Below are 18330 nucleotides of genomic sequence, written 5' to 3' on the forward strand. Positions count from 1 at the left end.
TTTGCCCCCTCAGCACCCTTCTGAGGTGTGCAGCATGGGAATCTGGCCTCTGTTTTTGGAACAAGATTTAGGGTTCACAGTGTTTAGGTGGGAGAGGACACCCAGAACCAAACTGTCTTTGTAGTGGGTAGACTGGTTTCTATTTCACAGGAAGGGGAATTGTGCAAGTTTCTATTAGTTGTTAACTTTTGAATGTGATTTAGTATACCGTTACTAAGAGCTTAGCCGTGGGACAATAGGAGCTCAGCGCCGTGGAGGTGGAAGAAGACTTTGGGCCTTCTTGTGAGTGATGGGCAGGTCTTAGGATTGTCTGGGAAGAGGCTCTGTGTAGGTTTCAGAGTATTAAGGCTTCTGGAGAAAGCAACCAGTTAAGAGACACACCCCAGGAGTGGGCAGATTTTGCCAGGGGTCCTAGAGGGTGGGGGATTGCCTGAAATGCAGCCAGAGGTCAGGGTTTCCTAGCCAAGGGGTCTGACAATGAAAATGGCCCAGTGGGACTACCCGTGGTGGCCTGGCGTATGTGGGTTACACTGACCCTCCATAGGACTTTGTGTCTGTTGTTACCTGGGCTGCAAGGCCAAGCAGATTCTGTGTATTTACTTTTGACGAATGGGGCAATTGGTTCAGAAAAGTAGGTGGTCAGGCTTAGGACAGACAGAGGTTCAGGAGACATGGGAAACTTTTCGTTTTTTAAAAATCTTTGATCACATTAAAAGTCTTCCTGAGAGCATTTTCTGGAAGTTATATGTGAAGTTATGTCTGTCTTCCCCGGCAGACACAGGAGTATGTGTTGACAGTGAGGATGAAAGTGTGTCCCAAGGCACATGGAAACCTGAGGACAGTCAGCTAGGGGACCTCCTGGGGGAAGCCCGGAGACTCTGCTCAACACCTGATTGGCTGGCTAGGAGCCTTAGGGATTGGCTGGTTAGGAGCTTTGGGGATGGGATGGCTCCATTTGTGGTTTTCAAGTCTTAATGAGACATTCGGGGTCTGACATAAAAGCAGAAGACGGGAAGACAGATGGCCTGGTCTCAGTGGTAGTTGACAACTGAGATGTGCTTTGCAGGGAAGATGGTAGAGGGAGCGAAGTGGAAGGGATGGGGCTACAGGAGGCTGAGGAGACGCATGTGGCTAGAAGCCTTCCTTGGAGGGGAGGGAGCTTGGCGGGGCCTTAGGTGATGAGGGGAGTTGGATAGGTAGTCAAAAGAAGGAACAGATGATGTGTATGAGGAATCAGATCAAGGCAGACTCTGCTAGAATATGGGAGAGCAAGTCCAGGCAAGTGCATATGTGTTGTGTGTGCAGACACCTGGGGCTGAAAGCCCAGGCTGCAGTTGGACCTGCAGCGTGTGAGATGCTAGCTGTGAATCCTGGTGGTAAGGGCAGCAGTGATGACCAGAAGCCCCAGGGACACTGTGGGGTAGTTGTGGAGATGGTGCCCAGTACCCTGTGGTTACAAGGACGACAGAGATGAGAGGTCTGTGGGGGAGGACAGGAAGCATCCTAAGACTGAGGCTGCTTGGGGCCACCCCACCTCCTTGTAAAGCTTGAGGGATAGGGTGGAACTCTGATGTTGCTCACCTTATTCCTGCTTATGCCTGGATACCCCGTGCCTGGACATTGCTGCCCAGTGACTTTGACTTGGAACTCCCTGGTGTGCCCTGGGAAGGGTCCATGATGCAAGCCCCTTTTGCTTCTTTTGGAAGCTCAAAAGAAGCAAAGCAAAAACAAAAAAATACCTTGGGGAACTTGAGGTTCTAAAGGATAATTAGTGATAAATGTCCCCAGTGACCAGCCCCCCTCCCTGAACCCTGTAGAAGAAGGGCACTGGGTTTCCAGTTTTTCATACCCTCTAGTCTGCCCACTTTCCCTGGACAAAGGGACCCATACATTCCTGCCCCTGATTCCAGAGTCACCAGGAAGTTCTGTCTTACTGGCTGTGGTTTGAGGTTGATTGTTTTTTCTCTTGCTCTGTGTTTGGCACATAGATGCGTACAGAGCTACAGGGCCTTTTTTTTTTTTTTGAACTGATGGTTTAATTAGAAGCAGCCCAGGAAAGAGAAGGCACAAAAAAAGAGGAATGCCCAATTCCTGGGGTGAGGGATGATTGTTGTCTGTTATGCTTTATAAGATAGCTATTGCTGCATAACAGACCAGCCTGAAATATAGTGGCTTAAAACAACATCATTTTATTTGCTGATATTCTGTGGCTCCAGAAATTTGAGTTTCTCTTCATGGTGGTCACAGTCTAAGAGGGTGAGGACAGAAGGCACAAGGTTTCTTGAGGCCTAGCCTCTGAAGCCACAACATTGCTTTCATTGCATTCTATTAATCAAAGCAAGTCACAAGGCAAGCCCAGATTCAAGGGCTGAGGAAAGACTCCATCTCTTGATGGGAGGACTGACAAAGTCACAGTACAAAGGGCCATGTGTGTAAGGATAGGAGGAATTATTGTGTCCATCTTGGCAAAAAAGTTATCATACATGATGTCTTGAATCAGGCCTCCAAAAACAAAGCAAAACATTGAAAAATGTTCCTCTATATTTTCCTTTCTTTGTTTCAGCTTTCCCGGGAGCTAGGCAGGGGAGGAGACAACTGTATCACAGGCTCTGCAGCATGAGAAAAGGAAACTGAGTCCCAGAAGAGGAATAGGCCCAGGCACAGTGGGAACTTGCCCCAGAGTATCTGGTCCCTTGGCTATGGATGGGGTGGTAAAATGAGCCACCAGCCTTGTCCAGTTTGGGCCCAGGAGTTTCCCTTGCCCCAAACAGTCTCTTAAGGTTTTGCCACCTGTGCCATATGAGAAAGCTTAGTTTTCTCCAGAAGTCTGTTTTAGACTGCCTTGGGGAGGAGTCTTCAAAACTGGAATGTTTTCCCTCTTTCTTCTGCCCTAGACTGAGTTAGAAGTTGGCCATTTTCCATCTGGATGAGTGGCTTAGATTCCTGAACCACTGGATTTTGAGGAATTGGAATAAGGCCCAATGGGGACCTTGGGTCTGGGAGGCTGGGCCCCCTCACTGGGTATTTCAGGTACCTGTACCATGTGGTGCCCTCTGGTGCCATAGACTTTCTCCTGAGAGGAGGCACCAATGAGGAGGGAGGGCCTACTGTCTGATGTTATCACAGAAGGAGAATCTACTCATTCCAGTGATGCGACTTGGTGTCGTTAGAGTCACTGAGGGTGGAAGTTACCTCATTTATACAGTGGAGTCCATTTTGTGCTGCATGTGGTTTCTTACTGGGAGCTTTTCCCTGAAGACTTTGGTTCGTTGCCAGAGGGGGACCTAATCCCCTTCCTTGCCCTGTTGTTCTGGCCCTCTTTGAAGAGTCCTTGCTGTGCTAAGCGCCTGTTGTTGCCGTCAGGACACGCTACCTTTGAGCTGGGAGCCACGTGGATCCATGGCTCCCACGGGAATCCTATCTATCATCTAGCAGAAGCCAATGGCCTCCTGGAAGAGACAACCGATGGAGAGCGCAGCGTGGGCCGCATCAGCCTCTACTCCAAGAATGGCGTGGCCTGCTACCTCACCAACCATGGCTGCAGGATCCCCAAGGATGTGGTTGAGGAATTCAGTGATTTATACAACGAGGTGAGGCATTAGGGGAACAGTTGAGCACAAGGGTGTGGGGGACAGGGAGCACACTGGCACTGTGTGTGTGTGTGTGTGTGTGTGTGAGAGATGGCGTGGGGGCTAGGCAACTTGCTAGGGTTTTCTGTGATCCTGGTCATGTCTCTACATTCTCTGGGCCCCAGTTTGAGGGTAGAATGAAGACGTTGAGTGGAGAAGTACTAGGGAAGAGATTATTGATACTTATGATTAAACATTTCCCCAGAAAGTCCTTAAATATCTATTAGATTTGTTACTAGGTAAATGTGTATGGTCATTGTTGTTAGTGTTCTTAGACACTCTTGTAAACGATCACTTTTAAAGTACCCTTATTTTCTAATTGTTCCTGGTATATAGAATTATAACTGATTTTTTAAAATTGAAGTATAGTTGATTTACAATATTATATTAGTTTCAGGTGTACAGCATAGTGATTCAATATTTGTATACATTATACTCCATTTAAAGTTATTACAAGATAATGGTTATATTTCCCTGTACTGTACAATATATATTTGTTGCTTATTTATTTTTATACATAGTAGTTTTTATCTCTTAATCCCATACCCCTGTTTTACCCTTCATTCCTTCCTTCTCTCCACTGGTAACCACTAGTTTGTCTTCAATATCTGAGTCTATTTCTGTTTTGTTATGTTTGCTTGTTTTATTTTTTAGATTTCACATATAAGTGTTGATATAGAGTATTTGTCTTTCTCTGTCTCACTTATTTCAGGAAATATAATACCCTCTAGGTCCATGCATGTTGTTGAAAATTGCAGATTTTCATTCTTTTAAAATTGCAGATTTTCATTCATTTTTATGGCTGAGTAAAATTCCATTGTGTGTGTGTATATATACGTACATATAACAATATAGTTTATATCTATCTAACATGTATATAAAACCTGTGTATGTATACTACACATATAACTATGTTTTATATCTATATCTATCTAACATCGTCTTTATACATTCATCTGTTGATGGGCACTTAGATTGCTCCCATAGGTTGGCTATTATAAATAATGTTGCAGTGAACTTTGGGGTACAAGTATCTCTTCAAATTCAGTTCAGTTCAGTTGCTTAGTCGTGTCCAACTCTTTGCGACCCCATGAACCACAGCACGCCAGGCCTCCCTGTCCATCACCAACTCCCGGAGTTCACTCAAACTCATGTCCATCGAGTCGGTGATGCCATCCAGCCATCTCATTCTCTGTCGTCCCCATCTCCTCCTACCCCCAATCCCTCCCAGCATCAGACTCTTCTCCAGTGAGTCAACACGTCGCATGAGGTGGCCAAAGTATTGGAGTTTCAGCTTTAGCATCAGTCCTTCCAATGAACACCCAGGATTGATCTCTTTTAGAATGGACTGGTTGGATCTCCTTGCAGTCCAAGGGACTCTCAAGAGTCTTCTCCAGCACCACAGTTCAAAAGCATCAATTCTTTGGTGCTCAGCTTTCTTCACAGTCCAACTCTCACATCCATACATGACCACTGGAAAAACCATAGCCTTGACTAGATGGACCTTGGTTGGCAAAGTAATGTCTCTGCTTTTTAATATGCCAACTAGGCTGGTCATAACTTTCCTTCCAAGGAGTAAGTGTCTTTTAATTTCATGGTTGCAATCAGCATCTGCAGTGATTTTGGAGCCCCCCAAAATAAAGTCTGACACTGTTTCCACTGTTTCCCCATCTATTTCCCATGAAGTGATGGGACCAGATGCCATGATCTTCGTTTTCTGAATGTTGAGCTTCAAGCCAACCTTTTCACTCTCCTCTTTCACTTTCATCAAGAGGCTTTTGAGTTCCTCTTCACTTTCTGCCATAAGGGTAGTGTCATCTGCATATCTGAGGTTACTGATATTTCTCCCGGCAATCTGAAAACATGGAAGTTCCTCAAAATATTAAAAACAGAACTATCACATGACCCAGCAATTCCATTCCTGGGTATATATCCAAAGAAAAAGAAAAGTTAATCTCTTCAAAGTTAATCTTTTCTTTTTCTTTGGATATATACCCAGGAATGGAATTGCTGGGTCATGTGATGGTTCTGTTTTTAATATTTTGAGGAACTTCCATGTTTTCCATAGTGGCTACATCAATGTCCATTCCCGGCAACAGGGTAAAGGGTTCCGTTTTCTCCATGTGTTCACCAGTGTTTGTTACTTGTGTTCTTTTTGATGATAGCTCTTCTGACAGGTGTGATATCTCATTGTCATTTTTAATTTCTCTGATGATTAACTATGTTGAGCATCTTTTCATATGCCTGTTGGCCATGTGTATTCAGGTCCTCGGCCCATTTTTTAATCACGTTTATAGTTTTTTTTTAATTGAGTTGTATGAGCAGTTTATATATTTTGGATATTACCCCTTATTGGTCATATTATTTGCCAATATATTGTTCCATTCAGTAGGTTGTCTTTTTGTTTTGTCAGTGATTCCCTTTGCTGTGCAAAAACTTTTGGATTAAATTAAATTTGTTTTTGCTTTTGTTTCTTCTGCCTTAGGAGAAAAAAAGTGCTTCAATTTATGTCAAAGAGTGTTCTGCTGATGTTCTCTTCTAGGAGTTTCATTCTTTCCATTGTTACATTTAGGTCTTTAGTCCATTTGAGTTTGTTTTTGTATATGGTGTGAGAAAATGTTCTAATTTCAGTCTTTCACATATGGCTGTCCAGTTTCCCCAGCACCACTTGTTGAAGAAACTTTTTTCCACATATATTCTGCCTCCTTTATCATAGAGTAATTGTGTGTGGGTTTATTTCTGGGCTGTCTAGTTTGTTTCATTGATCTGTGTGTTTGTTTTTGTGTCAGTACCATGCTGTTTTGATTACTGTAGCTTTGTAGTATAGTCTGAAGTCAGGGAATGTGCCCTTGTCTTATTCCGGCTTAAGAATAAGTTAATATTTTTAGTAACTTTGCTGCAAACTGCAAAAAACAAGCAAGGTAACTTGTAGATCTTGCCTTCTGATACCTTCCATTTATAGTGTAATGACCCTTCACTTTAGGTTAGTAAACTGGTCAACACTTACCTATTATACATTTTTTATGTCTCTTGGGCATAGGAAAGGAGAAATGACCTTTGCTTTGGGGTTGTCTCTGCTCGATGGAAGGCAGGAACACTCACTGTCTTATGTGTGAGCACTTATATAGTGTGTTGTGTACAATCCTATAGTGTTGTGTGTTCTCACTCAATATTAAGCAAGTAAGAATTAGTATTCTTGAAAGCAGACCTTCTTGGTGTACTGAGAATTAGTCGTGTCCTGATTCCTATGTTATTGTGAGTGCTTCAAGCATGGATGCCTCTTGAGAATGATATTCAGGGTCCATGACTTGTTCTTTTAAACGTTCCTGAAGGTAGATCATCATCAACTTCTGCTTGTGGGTCTGATTTTTGAAAGCCAAGAGTGTGAGTCATGGAAAGTAGGATAGATAAAGGTGGGTTATCATTGGAGAAGGAAATGGCCACTCACTCCAATGTTCTTGTCTGGAGAATTCCATGGACAGAGGAGCCTGGTGGGCTACAGTCCACGGAGTCGCAAAGAGTCAGACATGACTGAGCGACTAACATTACATTATTATTATTATCATTCTAAGTGGTGCTGCTTTGAGTCAGAGGGAAAAGGTGTTAACCGTGATGTCAAGAGAGAGATTTCCTTATATAGCTCTTAGACAGTGCTGGAGGCCATTCTGAAGAGGTGTGCTCTAAGCATGTGAAGCCTTGCCTGAGGGTGGCTTCATAATAAATATGTAGCCTCCCTCCCAAGGCGATGACTTTGAAGGGCTACTCATTTGAATGTGTTATATTTGTTAACAAATAAATGAGTTTGTTCAGTAGTTATCATATAGAGCTTAATCTCTGGAGCAAGATTGCCTTGACTCAAGTACCAGTTCTACCATTCATGTAGAATGGTATATACATGAGCTAGTTATTGAGATGTTTTACTTTCCTCATCTGTAAAACAGACACAGTTATACCTACTTCATAGTGTTACGAAGGGTAAATGAGATCCCAGTGAAAAGTGCTTAATGAGAAATGGGGTGAATATTGTTAGCTCTTACAGACCCATCCCATTTCCCTTGGGTCACATTAGGAAGATGTCATTTGACCCAGGACAGGAGACTACCCACATGACAAATGCATGTTCAATTTCGGGGTCCTAGTCAGTGGTTGACACAAAGAATCATGTAAATCTGTTAGTCCTCAGCTGGGCATTTTAGCCTTTAGTTAACATAAGCTGACTGGCTGGCTACTCTGTTGCTTATCGCCAAGGGGAAAAATCTAAAGGGGAGGAGGCAAGTTGAAAGCCTGACTCCTTGGCAATGTATTAGGTGAGGAATTTGCTGAGGACTTCAGTTAAAGCTAAACACCCAGCATCTTGTGACTGTCGGGAGAAGAAAAAGGAGTAATTTAACTTGTTTTCTTCTTTATATTCAGAGAAATGTTTATGTTTCTATCTCACGGAGGCTTTTCTCTTGAGGGAGTAATGGGGATTGGGCCATACCACCTTTCTTCCTCAGCAGTCCTAAAGCTGGGTTGCAGGGTAGACACATTCCTGTCAATGTATGGGCCCCTTTTGCTCTTTCCCTTTGCAAAACACCAGCCAGGACACAGCTCCATGCTGCCCTCCTGGGAGAGGGTGAAGCAGATATACTTGGACAGGACTGTCAGGGGAGAGTCTGTGCACTTGGTTCTTGAAAAAGGGTTATCTGTGTAGATGTGGGTTCTTTAGTGGGCGGTATGCTTGGCTCTGAAGAGCACTTGAAAGGGCAGTTCCTTTCCCACACACTGTACAGGCACCAGACATTTCACTGTTCTAAGCAGGGGTTCAGTAAGAGAGTTTCTGGGGCCCATCCCACCTCCTGTGTCTGGGGGCAAGGAAGCTGACTGCCCAGGTTCAGTTTGCCATTCCCCAAACCTCCATTTTGTTGGTGCAGCCTCAGTACAAAACTAAGTACCACATTAATCACCAAGGAAGAGGTGCCATGGGCTCAGCATATCCGGGAACACTTTGGAGATGGTGAGTATTGAGTTAGAACCCTTAGGTCTGAGATGGAGGTGGGAGGAGTGAATGTGTTTTCAGTCTCTTGGGATCTCTTTGCAGGTCTATAACTTGACCCAGGAGTTCTTCAGGCATGGTAAACCAGTTAATGCTGAGAGTCAGAACAGCGTGGGGGTGTTCACCCGAGAGGAGGTGCGCAACCGCATCAGGGATGACCCTGATGACCCAGAGGCCACCAAGCGCCTGAAACTCGCCATGATCCAGCAGTACCTGAAGGTATCTTTACCATCTCGGAGCTCTGTTGAGTACAAATGCCAGAATGAGAAAGACTGACCCTGGGGAAGTTGGGTCCGAGGAGGGCAGCACTGCCCTAAAGTCCTGCTTCTATCCCTGCCCAGCCTTGGCGGTCACCTGGCTCCCCTCTGGCTCTTCCCACAGGTGGAAAGCTGTGAGAGTAGCTCGCACAGCATGGATGAGGTGTCCCTGAGCGCCTTTGGGGAATGGACTGAGATTCCTGGTGCCCACCACGTCATCCCCTCGGGCTTCATGCGGGTTGTGGAGCTGCTGGCTGAGGGCATCCCAGCCCACGTCATCCAGCTGGGGAAACCCGTCCGTTGTGTTCACTGGGACCAGGCCTCATCCCGCCCTCGGGGCCCTGAGATTGAGCCCCGGGATGAGGGTGACCATAATCATGATGCCGGGGAGGGCAGTCAGGGTGGAGAGGAGCCCCGGGAGGAGAGGCAGGATGAGGATGAGCAGTGGCCAGTGGTGGTGGAGTGCGAGGACTGCGAGGTGATCCCGGCAGACCATGTGATCGTGACCGTGTCACTGGGCGTGCTCAAGAGGCAGCATGCCAGCTTCTTTCGGCCAGGCCTGCCCGCCGAGAAGGTGGCTGCCATCCACCGACTGGGCATCGGCACCACTGACAAGATCTTTCTAGAATTCGAGGAGCCCTTCTGGGGCCCTGAGTGCAACAGCCTACGGTTTGTGTGGGAGGATGAGGCGGAGAGCTGCACGCTCACCTACCCGCCCGAGCTTTGGTACCGCAAGATCTGTGGCTTTGATGTCCTCTACCCGCCTGAGCGCTACGGCCATGTGCTGAGTGGCTGGATCTGTGGGGAGGAGGCCCTTGTCATGGAGAAGTGTGATGACGAGGCAGTGGCCGAGATCTGCACAGAGATGCTGCGGCAATTCACAGGTGCGTCCTTGTCCTTGTCCCGCCGCTGGCTCAGCAGACCTCTCTCTGTCCTCCTCCTCTAGACCCTCTGAGTCTCCTGAGCCAGTACCAGCATCCTCATCCCCAGTTTGTGAAACTGAGGTGGCGCACCCCTTGGGAGAGATGCTGTAGGGCACTGTGTCTTGGCTTTGGCCTCCTAAATTGCAAGCTCTCTCCATTTGGAATTGGAGACACTAAAGATCACAGGCTCTGTGTTTCTTCTCTGTTTCTAAGGCTGATGGTGAAAAGCTCAGATATCACCCCAAAACCTCAGATTGCCCACTTCCTATTCATGTTGTCTTGCTAAGAGATGGACTTGTGGTTGTTTTGTCTGATTTTTATTCGAACATCTTTTCTGCACTATCCCAGAAGAGCCCCACAAGAACCCCTGAAATTGGAAGGGGTCCCATGATTGTCTGGGATGTTTTTCAGATAGGAAAATTAAGAGAGAGGAGAGGAGAGGAGGTGTTTTTCTGGGGGATTACAAGGAGACATTGACGGGTATACAGCTTGAGCCCCAGCCTCCCTCCCTCCCTTCTTCATGCCTGACCTTCCTGGAGCCCCCAAGGTACAATGGGAGTTGTCTGCTCAGGAGTGTCTTCTGTGTGCAGCCATTTCTTATCCTCCTTCCCCTTGGCTCTTCTCACTTCCCAACAGGGAACCCCAATATCCCAAAGCCTCGGCGAATCCTGCGCTCGGCCTGGGGCAGCAACCCCTACTTCTGGGGATCCTATTCATACACACAGGTGGGCTCAAGTGGGGCAGATGTGGAGAAGCTGGCCAAGCCCCTGCCGTACACGGAGAGCTCCAAGACAGCGGTGAGTGTGGGTGTGCTGGGTACGTGAGGGGCTGCGGGGTGAGGGGTCTTTGAGGGGTGGGTGTTTTGTATGTGTGTTTGGTCCAGGGGAGGAGTGCCAAGGTAAGATAGGTGGAGTAGCTCCTGTAATGATGAAGAAAACAAGAAAAAGTACACTTAACATCTGGAAGAACAAACAGAGTCAAACTAGGATATCTTAAATGCTTTCTTGAAGTTATAAAAACTGAGCCTTTTAATTCCGTGCTGTCCAATATGGTAGCCATTCAGTTCAGTTCAGTCGCTCAGTCGTGTCTGACTCTGCGACACCATGAATCACAGCACACCAGGCCTCCCTGTCCATCACCAACTCCCGGAGTTCACTCAGACTCATGTCCATCGAGTCGGTGATGCCATAGCCATCAGCCATATTTAATTGAATTAAAATCTAAAGTAATAAATACAACATTTTGTTCCTCAGTTGCATTAGCCAGATTTCAAGTTTGAGAGCCACCTGTCGCTCATTAGAGTGGCCTCAATGAGCCTCAATGAGCCTCAATGAGCCACCTGTCGCCACATTAGTAGCCTCATTAGGTTGCCACATTAGTAGCCTCATTAGGTTGCCACGTTAGAGTGTGTCAGTATGGAGTATTTCTGTCACTGTGGAAAGTTCTGTTGGGCAGCACTGATCCAGTATGTTTTGCTTATTTCCTCCAATTTGTTTTAGAAAATAAAACAAAATACTGACCTTCCCCCAAATTATAGTAACTATATAGTAAAACACATAGAAAAATAATAAATTGAAATTATCTATATATATTTCTGCTCCTATAAAGTATATTTTGAGTTCCCCCCACCAAGCATACCCATACAATAAACGTTAAAACCCCAACAAAATTATATTTAAAATAATTCTCTGGTGTAATTGATGAAGAAGATTTTAGTTAAACAATGTGTTGGGCCTGTCCTGGCTGTGCTTAGAAAAGGCTACTGCTATAGCCATCCTCCTTCTCTTGTCCCCTGCATCAGTTAGGACTAGCACATATAACAAAAAGCCAAACAAACTGTGGTTTAAACAAGACAGGAGTTTACTTAGGTCACACAAAAGGAAGTCTGGAGGTAGATGATGGGGCCCAGTGTCAGTAGAACCTGGCTCCATCTTCCAGGCCACCTTGTGATCCAAGAGGGCTGTGGAGCCTGCTGCTCTCATTCTCATGTCTGTGACAGGCTGATGAGTGAAAGAAGGGAACCCTTGGGAGGAGTCAGTGTCCCTAAGCAATAGTGCACTTGAAGTTGATTGGCTAGAACTTAGTCACATGACTCTACCAGCTGCTAGAGAGACTGGGATACATTTTTTTTCCCCCTGGATGGCAATGGTGGTGGTGGTTTGGTCGCTAAAGTCATGTCCAACTCTTGCGACCCCATGGACTGTAGTCTGCCAGGCTGTTTTGTCCATGCTGCTGCTACTGCTGCTAAGTCACTTCAGTAGTGTCCGACTCTGCGACCCCATAGACGTCAGCCCACCAGGCTCCCCCGTCCCTGGGATTCTCCAGGCAAGAACTCTGGAGTGGGGTGCCATTTCCTTCTCCAATGCATGAAAGTGAAAAGTGAAAGTGAAGTCGCTCAGTAGTGTCTGACTCTTAGCGACCCCATGGACTGCAGCCTACCCGGCTCCTCTGTCCATGGGATTTTCCAGGCAAGAGTACTGGAGTGGGGTGCCATTGCCTTCTCTGCTTCTATCCATGGACCCAGTCAAATGTCAGGATTTTTGTTACTGAGGAGAAAGAGAAAGGATGTGGAGTAGGTGGCTTGCCCTCTGCCACAATATGTGCCCCCCTTTCAGCTTAACCACCTCTGCAGGCTCTTTATTGGTGGGTTAAAACCTCACTACTTGAGGTGGGTGGTCCATGGATCAGCAGCCCTGGCACCATGTGGGAGCATATTAGACATGTAGACTTGTAGCCCACCCCAGACCTCATTCTACAAGGTCCCCAACTGGTACCTTACACATTCAGTTTGAGGTACATTGGAATAAAATCCAAACTCAAGCTTGGAATGTAAGCATTTGTTCTATGCTTGGACCCCACCTAAACAGCCTGCTTTCTTGATGTTAAGCTTGGCTCTGCCAAAATTCTCACCATCTCCTAGACAAGGCCTAGGAGATGCATTTCTGCCCCCATTTTTCCTTCTTCCTGAAACATCCTTTGCCTGTTTATTTATCCAGCATCTTCTGAGAAGAAGCCCAAAGGTCCTGTCCTCTGGGAAGCTTTGCGTGATCTCCCTGACAGAGGGCCTCTTTTCTGGGCTCTCAGCACCTCGCCCAAATACCCATCACGTCACGTATGATGCCATTTAGTAATTGGGTTTCGTGTCTGGCTTCCCCACCAGCAAGGAAGCTCCTCAAAGCAGCTGCCTGGTCACCTTTTATCTTCCAAGTGCCCAGAACAGTCCCTGGAACCTAATAGGGGCTCCATAAAGGTTTGTTAAATTACTGACTAACTTTATCAAGTTCTTATATTCTTTCAGGTTCTGAGTCCTTTAGATACATTATTTCACTTAATCCTTACAATCACCCTCAGAAGTAGATGGTATAAACTCATTTTGGAGATGAAGAAATCAAAGCTTAGGGAGGTTAAATCATTCCCCAAGTTCACTAGTAACAGGCAGTGTGAATTTCTGAAATTGTAGAGCCAGGACTCACAAAAACCTCAGAACAAAAAAGGACTGAGGCCCAGATGTTGGGGGAAGAAGCAGGGGAAGATGGGCAAGTGGGATGGGCATATCCTCATCCTATGGAAATAGCAATACCTGCATCTCAGATGCCCACTTACTCCTTTCTAACTTGTAGTATGGATGGGGGTTCTGGGGCAGACAGGTAGCTTTTCTTGCTCCTCCATCTTCACTTCCCTGTCCCCCTGCCCAGCCTATGCAGGTGCTGTTCTCAGGTGAGGCCACCCATCGCAAGTACTATTCCACCACCCATGGTGCTCTGCTCTCTGGCCAGCGTGAGGCTGCCCGTCTCATTGAGATGTACCGAGACCTCTTCCAGCAGGGGACCTGAGTGCCTCATTGCTGCCGAGCGTGTTCCTTAAAGAACCACTAACTCGTGACTGCCAGCCCTGCCCCTTGCTGCTGTGTACTCCTCATTTCCGAATCCTCTGTAGAATGGATTTGTATCTTTTGTAGAGCTAGACATCTAACTGGCTTCAGACCTGGCCCTGTAGCTTCTTCTTTTCTCCTTCCTGGGTGGTGACCAGGGTGGGGTCCGTTGATTTACCTCTGTGCTCTGATCTCTGACCTCCCTATGCTTCCCCTCATCTCTAACCTTGTTATTGTAAGTGCCTTCAATACTTTGCATTTTGGGATAATAAAAGAGGCTTGCCCTTCCTGTGCTCCTCAGCTTCTCTCTTCCATTTTTCTTAGCCTCAGTGTATGTGTGTGTGTGTGTGTATGTGTACATGTGTGTGTATGTATGTATGTCTTTGTGTGTTTGTCATATCTTCTTTGAGGGGATAATGGGGCCAGCTGTGGTCTGGTTATACCCCCAGAAAGGAAGATGCCTGCCTTTAGTAGAAGGGGCATCCTCTCACCCCAATCTGTTTGTGATTGTTTCCCTTCCTGCCAGTGAGACCCCTTAGGAGTAAGATCCCCTCATTACCCAACCCCAACTCCTTCAAGATAGGCCTGGGTCTGCCTGCTGGCCTTTTGCTGGACTTCTCAGAGCCTGACTGGGTAACATAGCCATATGGAGTGAAGGTGAGTTTTATGGGAGGGGACACCTGTTGTGGCTCCTTGCCAAGCTCAGATGTGTTAATTATTAATCAATGTCATCTGGCCAGAAGGCCCTGATTCTGCCCTTGGGATGCTCCAGTTGACTTCTGGGAAGTACAAAAGTACAGCCATTTTGGTGGGTAAAAACATATACACACATATACACCCCTTATATATCCCCACACACATACATCACTCCTACACAGATACACTACCCCACACCCTTACACCTATACACAAGTACAACTATACACACATGCATAAAACCTTAAAGAACATTTAGTCATTTTCTTACTCCAGATTTCTAGCGACAGAGTTTGAATTCTACAGAGTTGAGGGGTTGGGTGGTGGAGGATGTGATGAAAAGCCGAGTGCACCCCCTGGTTTAACTCTGTGTGAATTTAGGTTGGGTTAGCTCTTCAGAAGCTTAGGGCACTGCCTTTCATATGACTCTGTATCCTATACTCCCTTACCTTAGGCTGTGGTGAAGATGTCCAACACATGGATATGCCTCTACTCTCCTCCCTGTACCTGTCTGCACACCCCTACATGCACACCCACCTACATGCACATTCACACTGCCCCCCCCCACCCACCTACATGCACATGTCAAAGAGGCATCCTTGTTTTGTGAAGGTTGACCTACCTGACATCCCTCATGAAGTTTATGTTAGGGATTCATATTCACCTCATGGGTAACTTGAAAAATTGTAAGTATATGTATTAAAATATTTTTTGAATAGAGGATCTATCAATGTAGTTCATGCTCAAAAGTCATAAAAGGATACACTGAACAACCTCCTCCCACAGCTGTCCCCAGTACCACTGCCACTCCCAATGGCAGTATTATTATGTTATATATATTAGTATATTGTGTATCCATTTCTAGATATATTATCATAAATATATACCCTTCTCTCTTTTTATGTGAAAGTGACAAAGTATCCATCCTGTTCTGCATTTTGCTTATTTTAGTTAACATAATGTGTCTTGGAGGTCTTACCATAATGGTACTTAAATGGACAATGTAAATTTGGATCTTACTTTGGTCAAAGAGTGTCTGTCTCCTTCCTGGCCAGAGTTGTGTTGCAGGAAGCACCTCCTATTAACTTCACCTTTGGAGGCACTGATCCAGTCTTGACCCCTCCCCATGTCCTGGATTTTCCCCACTAACTGTGCTGGGATGGACAGAAGTGGCCCATCACATAAGTATGAAGGATGAAAAATAATATGTAGAGTTTCCAGATCACAAGTGTAGGAATTTAAAGAACTCTATGAGGGTGAAGGCAATGGCAAGCCACTCCAGTACTCTTGCCTAGAAAATCCCATGGATGGAGGAGCCTGGTAGGCTGCAGTCCGTGGGGTCGCTAAGGGTCGGACACGACTGAGCGACTTCACTTTCACTTTTCACTTTCATGCATTGGAGAAGGAAATGGCAACCCACTCCAGTGTTCTTGCCTGGAGAATCCCAGGGACAGGGGAGCCTGGTGGGCTTCCGTCTATGGGGTCACACAGAGTCGGACATGACTGAAGTGACTTAGCAGCAGTAGCAGCATGAGGGTGAAGTTTATTTGGTGATTGCAAGTTGGGAAGCTTCAGGTGTGGGCAAGTCAGGAGGGTAGTCTGACTTGCCCACACTTAAGGGCTAGACATAGAGTCTCTTAATTTAACATGGATGCCACCTCAGACTAGGAAGGGTGATTCATCTCAGTGAGGAAACAAAACCTCCAGAGGGTTATGTAATGCAAATAAAGCACCTAAGTTCACTCAGATAGGTGGTGTGAGACTTAATCCAAGGTCTGTTTGGTGCTACGTGCATGCTAAGTTGCTTCAGTCGTGCCTGACTCTTTGCAACCCTATGAACTATAGCCCACCAGGCCTCTCTGTCCATGAAATTCTCCAGGCAGGAATACTGGAATGGGTTGCCATTTCCTTCTCCAGAAGATCTTCCCGACTTAGGGACTGAACCCACGTCTCATGTCTCCTGCATTGGCAGGCAGGTTCTTTACCACTAGCGCCACCTGGGAAGCCCCAATGCTACACTGTTTGGTGCTACAGTGAAGGGTTATTCTAGTTATTGTGTGATAAAAAGAAGAGGCTGGTGCCATAAAAAAAAAAAAAAAAGAAAATCTTAGGCCATTATGAACAGGGTGGAACTGGGTGCAACCATACTAGGAGACTGTGTGGCTGATTCTACTAAAACTGGCCTTGTGCCTGGCAGCATTTCTACTCCTGGCTATACACCCAAGAGAAATGAGTGGATATGCCCACCTGAAATAGGTACCAGAGACTAGATAAACACAGGATGAGTTCCTTGCTGTGACTAGGTTTCTTAAATAGCTGTGGCATTGATTGATACTCAAATGACTCTATTAGGGGTGTCTAGTATGGCATGCTCAGGCCAACACCCTGTGCCCAAACTGCTACACAATTCTTGTCACTTGTGGGAGGTCACTTGAGAGGGGAGTTCTTTCCTGGCACTGGATTCTGTGTAGAACTGGTTGCATGGTTTCTTGTGCTGTGGGCACCAGTGAATCCACGACCAAGGTGTTTGGTCTGTGGCTCTGTGGAAGCCTCTGTGGAAGCCTCTGAAATATTCCTTCAGGTTCCCTGGGGTACTCGGCAAGAACTGCCTCTTTCTACGTTTGCTGCTCTGGAACAGGTATTCCTCTTCATGGGAGCCACTTGGAATGTCTACCCTACCTACACACAAAGGTAGGAGTGAAGTGCCTCTGGTTTGAGTCACTCTGAGTTTGCTTGGGCCTGTCAAAATGAGCCCATGGGTGATCCCAGGGTGCAAGAGTGAGGTGGACTATTGGTTCTGTTCTAGAGAACTGCCTGTCTAACTAATGGTCTGACAAACATAATGGTAGAGTCACACGAAGCGTGTTTTCTCATACTGACCAGCTGGTGTCCCTTCTTCCATGCTTGGCCCTTTTAGCCTGTTCTCCACACAGGAGCCTGTATGATCCTTCTACCAATATGAATCCAGTTATGTGCTTCCCTAGTTCCGGTGACTCCCATCATACTGAGCATAAAGTGAGATTTCCAGCATCCTGTGTGACCTGCTCTTTGGCCCCACTTCCTTCCATGGCCCCCTTCTGTTGGCCCTGTCTGTGCTGTTTATCTGGAATGCGTGCCCCCAGTAACGCAGGTCTCGTTCCCTTGCTGCATTCAGACCTCTAACCAGCTGTCACTTCTCTAGGAAGACTTCCCTAAGCACCCCATTCACAGCACTCTCAGCACTCCCTATCCTTCCCTTTGCCTCTTTCTTCATAGTCCTTCTCTTTCCGTGATGTCATATTTTTTTAATTTATATGTCTATTTATTTATCTACTCCCTTTGCCCCTTCCCCCAGGTTGTAGCTTGCATTGTCCAAAATAGTGCCTGGTATAGTGGGTTATCAATGAATATTTGCAGAATGAATGAGCAAGTGAATGAAGAAACTGATTTGGATAGTGTTATCCCCCAGACCCATCCTTGGTGCTGGCCAGCAGTCCTCATGGGCTTCCCTTGTCAGCACCCCTTCAACTCTGACACCTCCCCTACCAACTGTCAGCAGGCAGAATGGTCTCCTGCTTCACAGACAAAGTAGAAGCCACCTGGAGGCAACTTCCTTGACAGATCTACAGACTGCCAGCCTATATACCCATCCTTTTAGACCTTTCCCAGACACAGTGGAAGTGTGTGATTCATCATTTGTGTAGTCCATGCCCCAAACTCAGGGACTTTGCCTGTCATTTCCTATCCCATTTTGCCTACTCCATCTTTCCGACTTGAATTTCAGTTTCTTCATGTCTTTCCCATCCCCAGCCCTCATCTTACTCCCACTTTTCCTTGCCTTTTTTTCTGGTCAGGCATCACACTAGCATTTTCTACACTTGCTCTCTCTGCACCCTCACTATCCTTACTCTAGCAGTGGTTGGTGGGGGTCCTCAGGCCA

General features: G+C 46.3%; 1 protein-coding gene across 4 annotated transcripts in view; it reads left to right on the forward strand.

The window, feature by feature from the left end:
• Positions 1–14015, forward strand: part of SMOX (spermine oxidase) — a 36519-nt gene extending 22504 nt beyond the window's left edge. Inside the window, exons 3-8 of one of the 4 annotated variants that reach the window (XM_055432162.2) lie at positions 3364–3590; positions 8710–8883; positions 9451–9805; positions 10481–10641; positions 13005–13094; positions 13540–14015. In XM_055432162.2, the coding sequence (XP_055288137.2) occupies positions 3364–3590; positions 8710–8883; positions 9451–9805; positions 10481–10641; positions 13005–13094; positions 13540–13677 (1145 nt within the window). In that variant the 3' untranslated portion in view covers positions 13678–14015. The other 3 variants (XM_055432131.2, XM_055432152.2, XM_055432141.2) reach the window with 3 other exon arrangements.
• Positions 14016–18330: the final 4315 nt, after the last annotated feature.

Source organism: Moschus berezovskii, chromosome 15 (genome assembly GCF_049115385.1).
Source record: "Moschus berezovskii isolate FMDL1 chromosome 15, NW_MosBer_1.0, whole genome shotgun sequence".
Taxonomy (NCBI): domain Eukaryota; kingdom Metazoa; phylum Chordata; class Mammalia; order Artiodactyla; family Moschidae; genus Moschus; species Moschus berezovskii.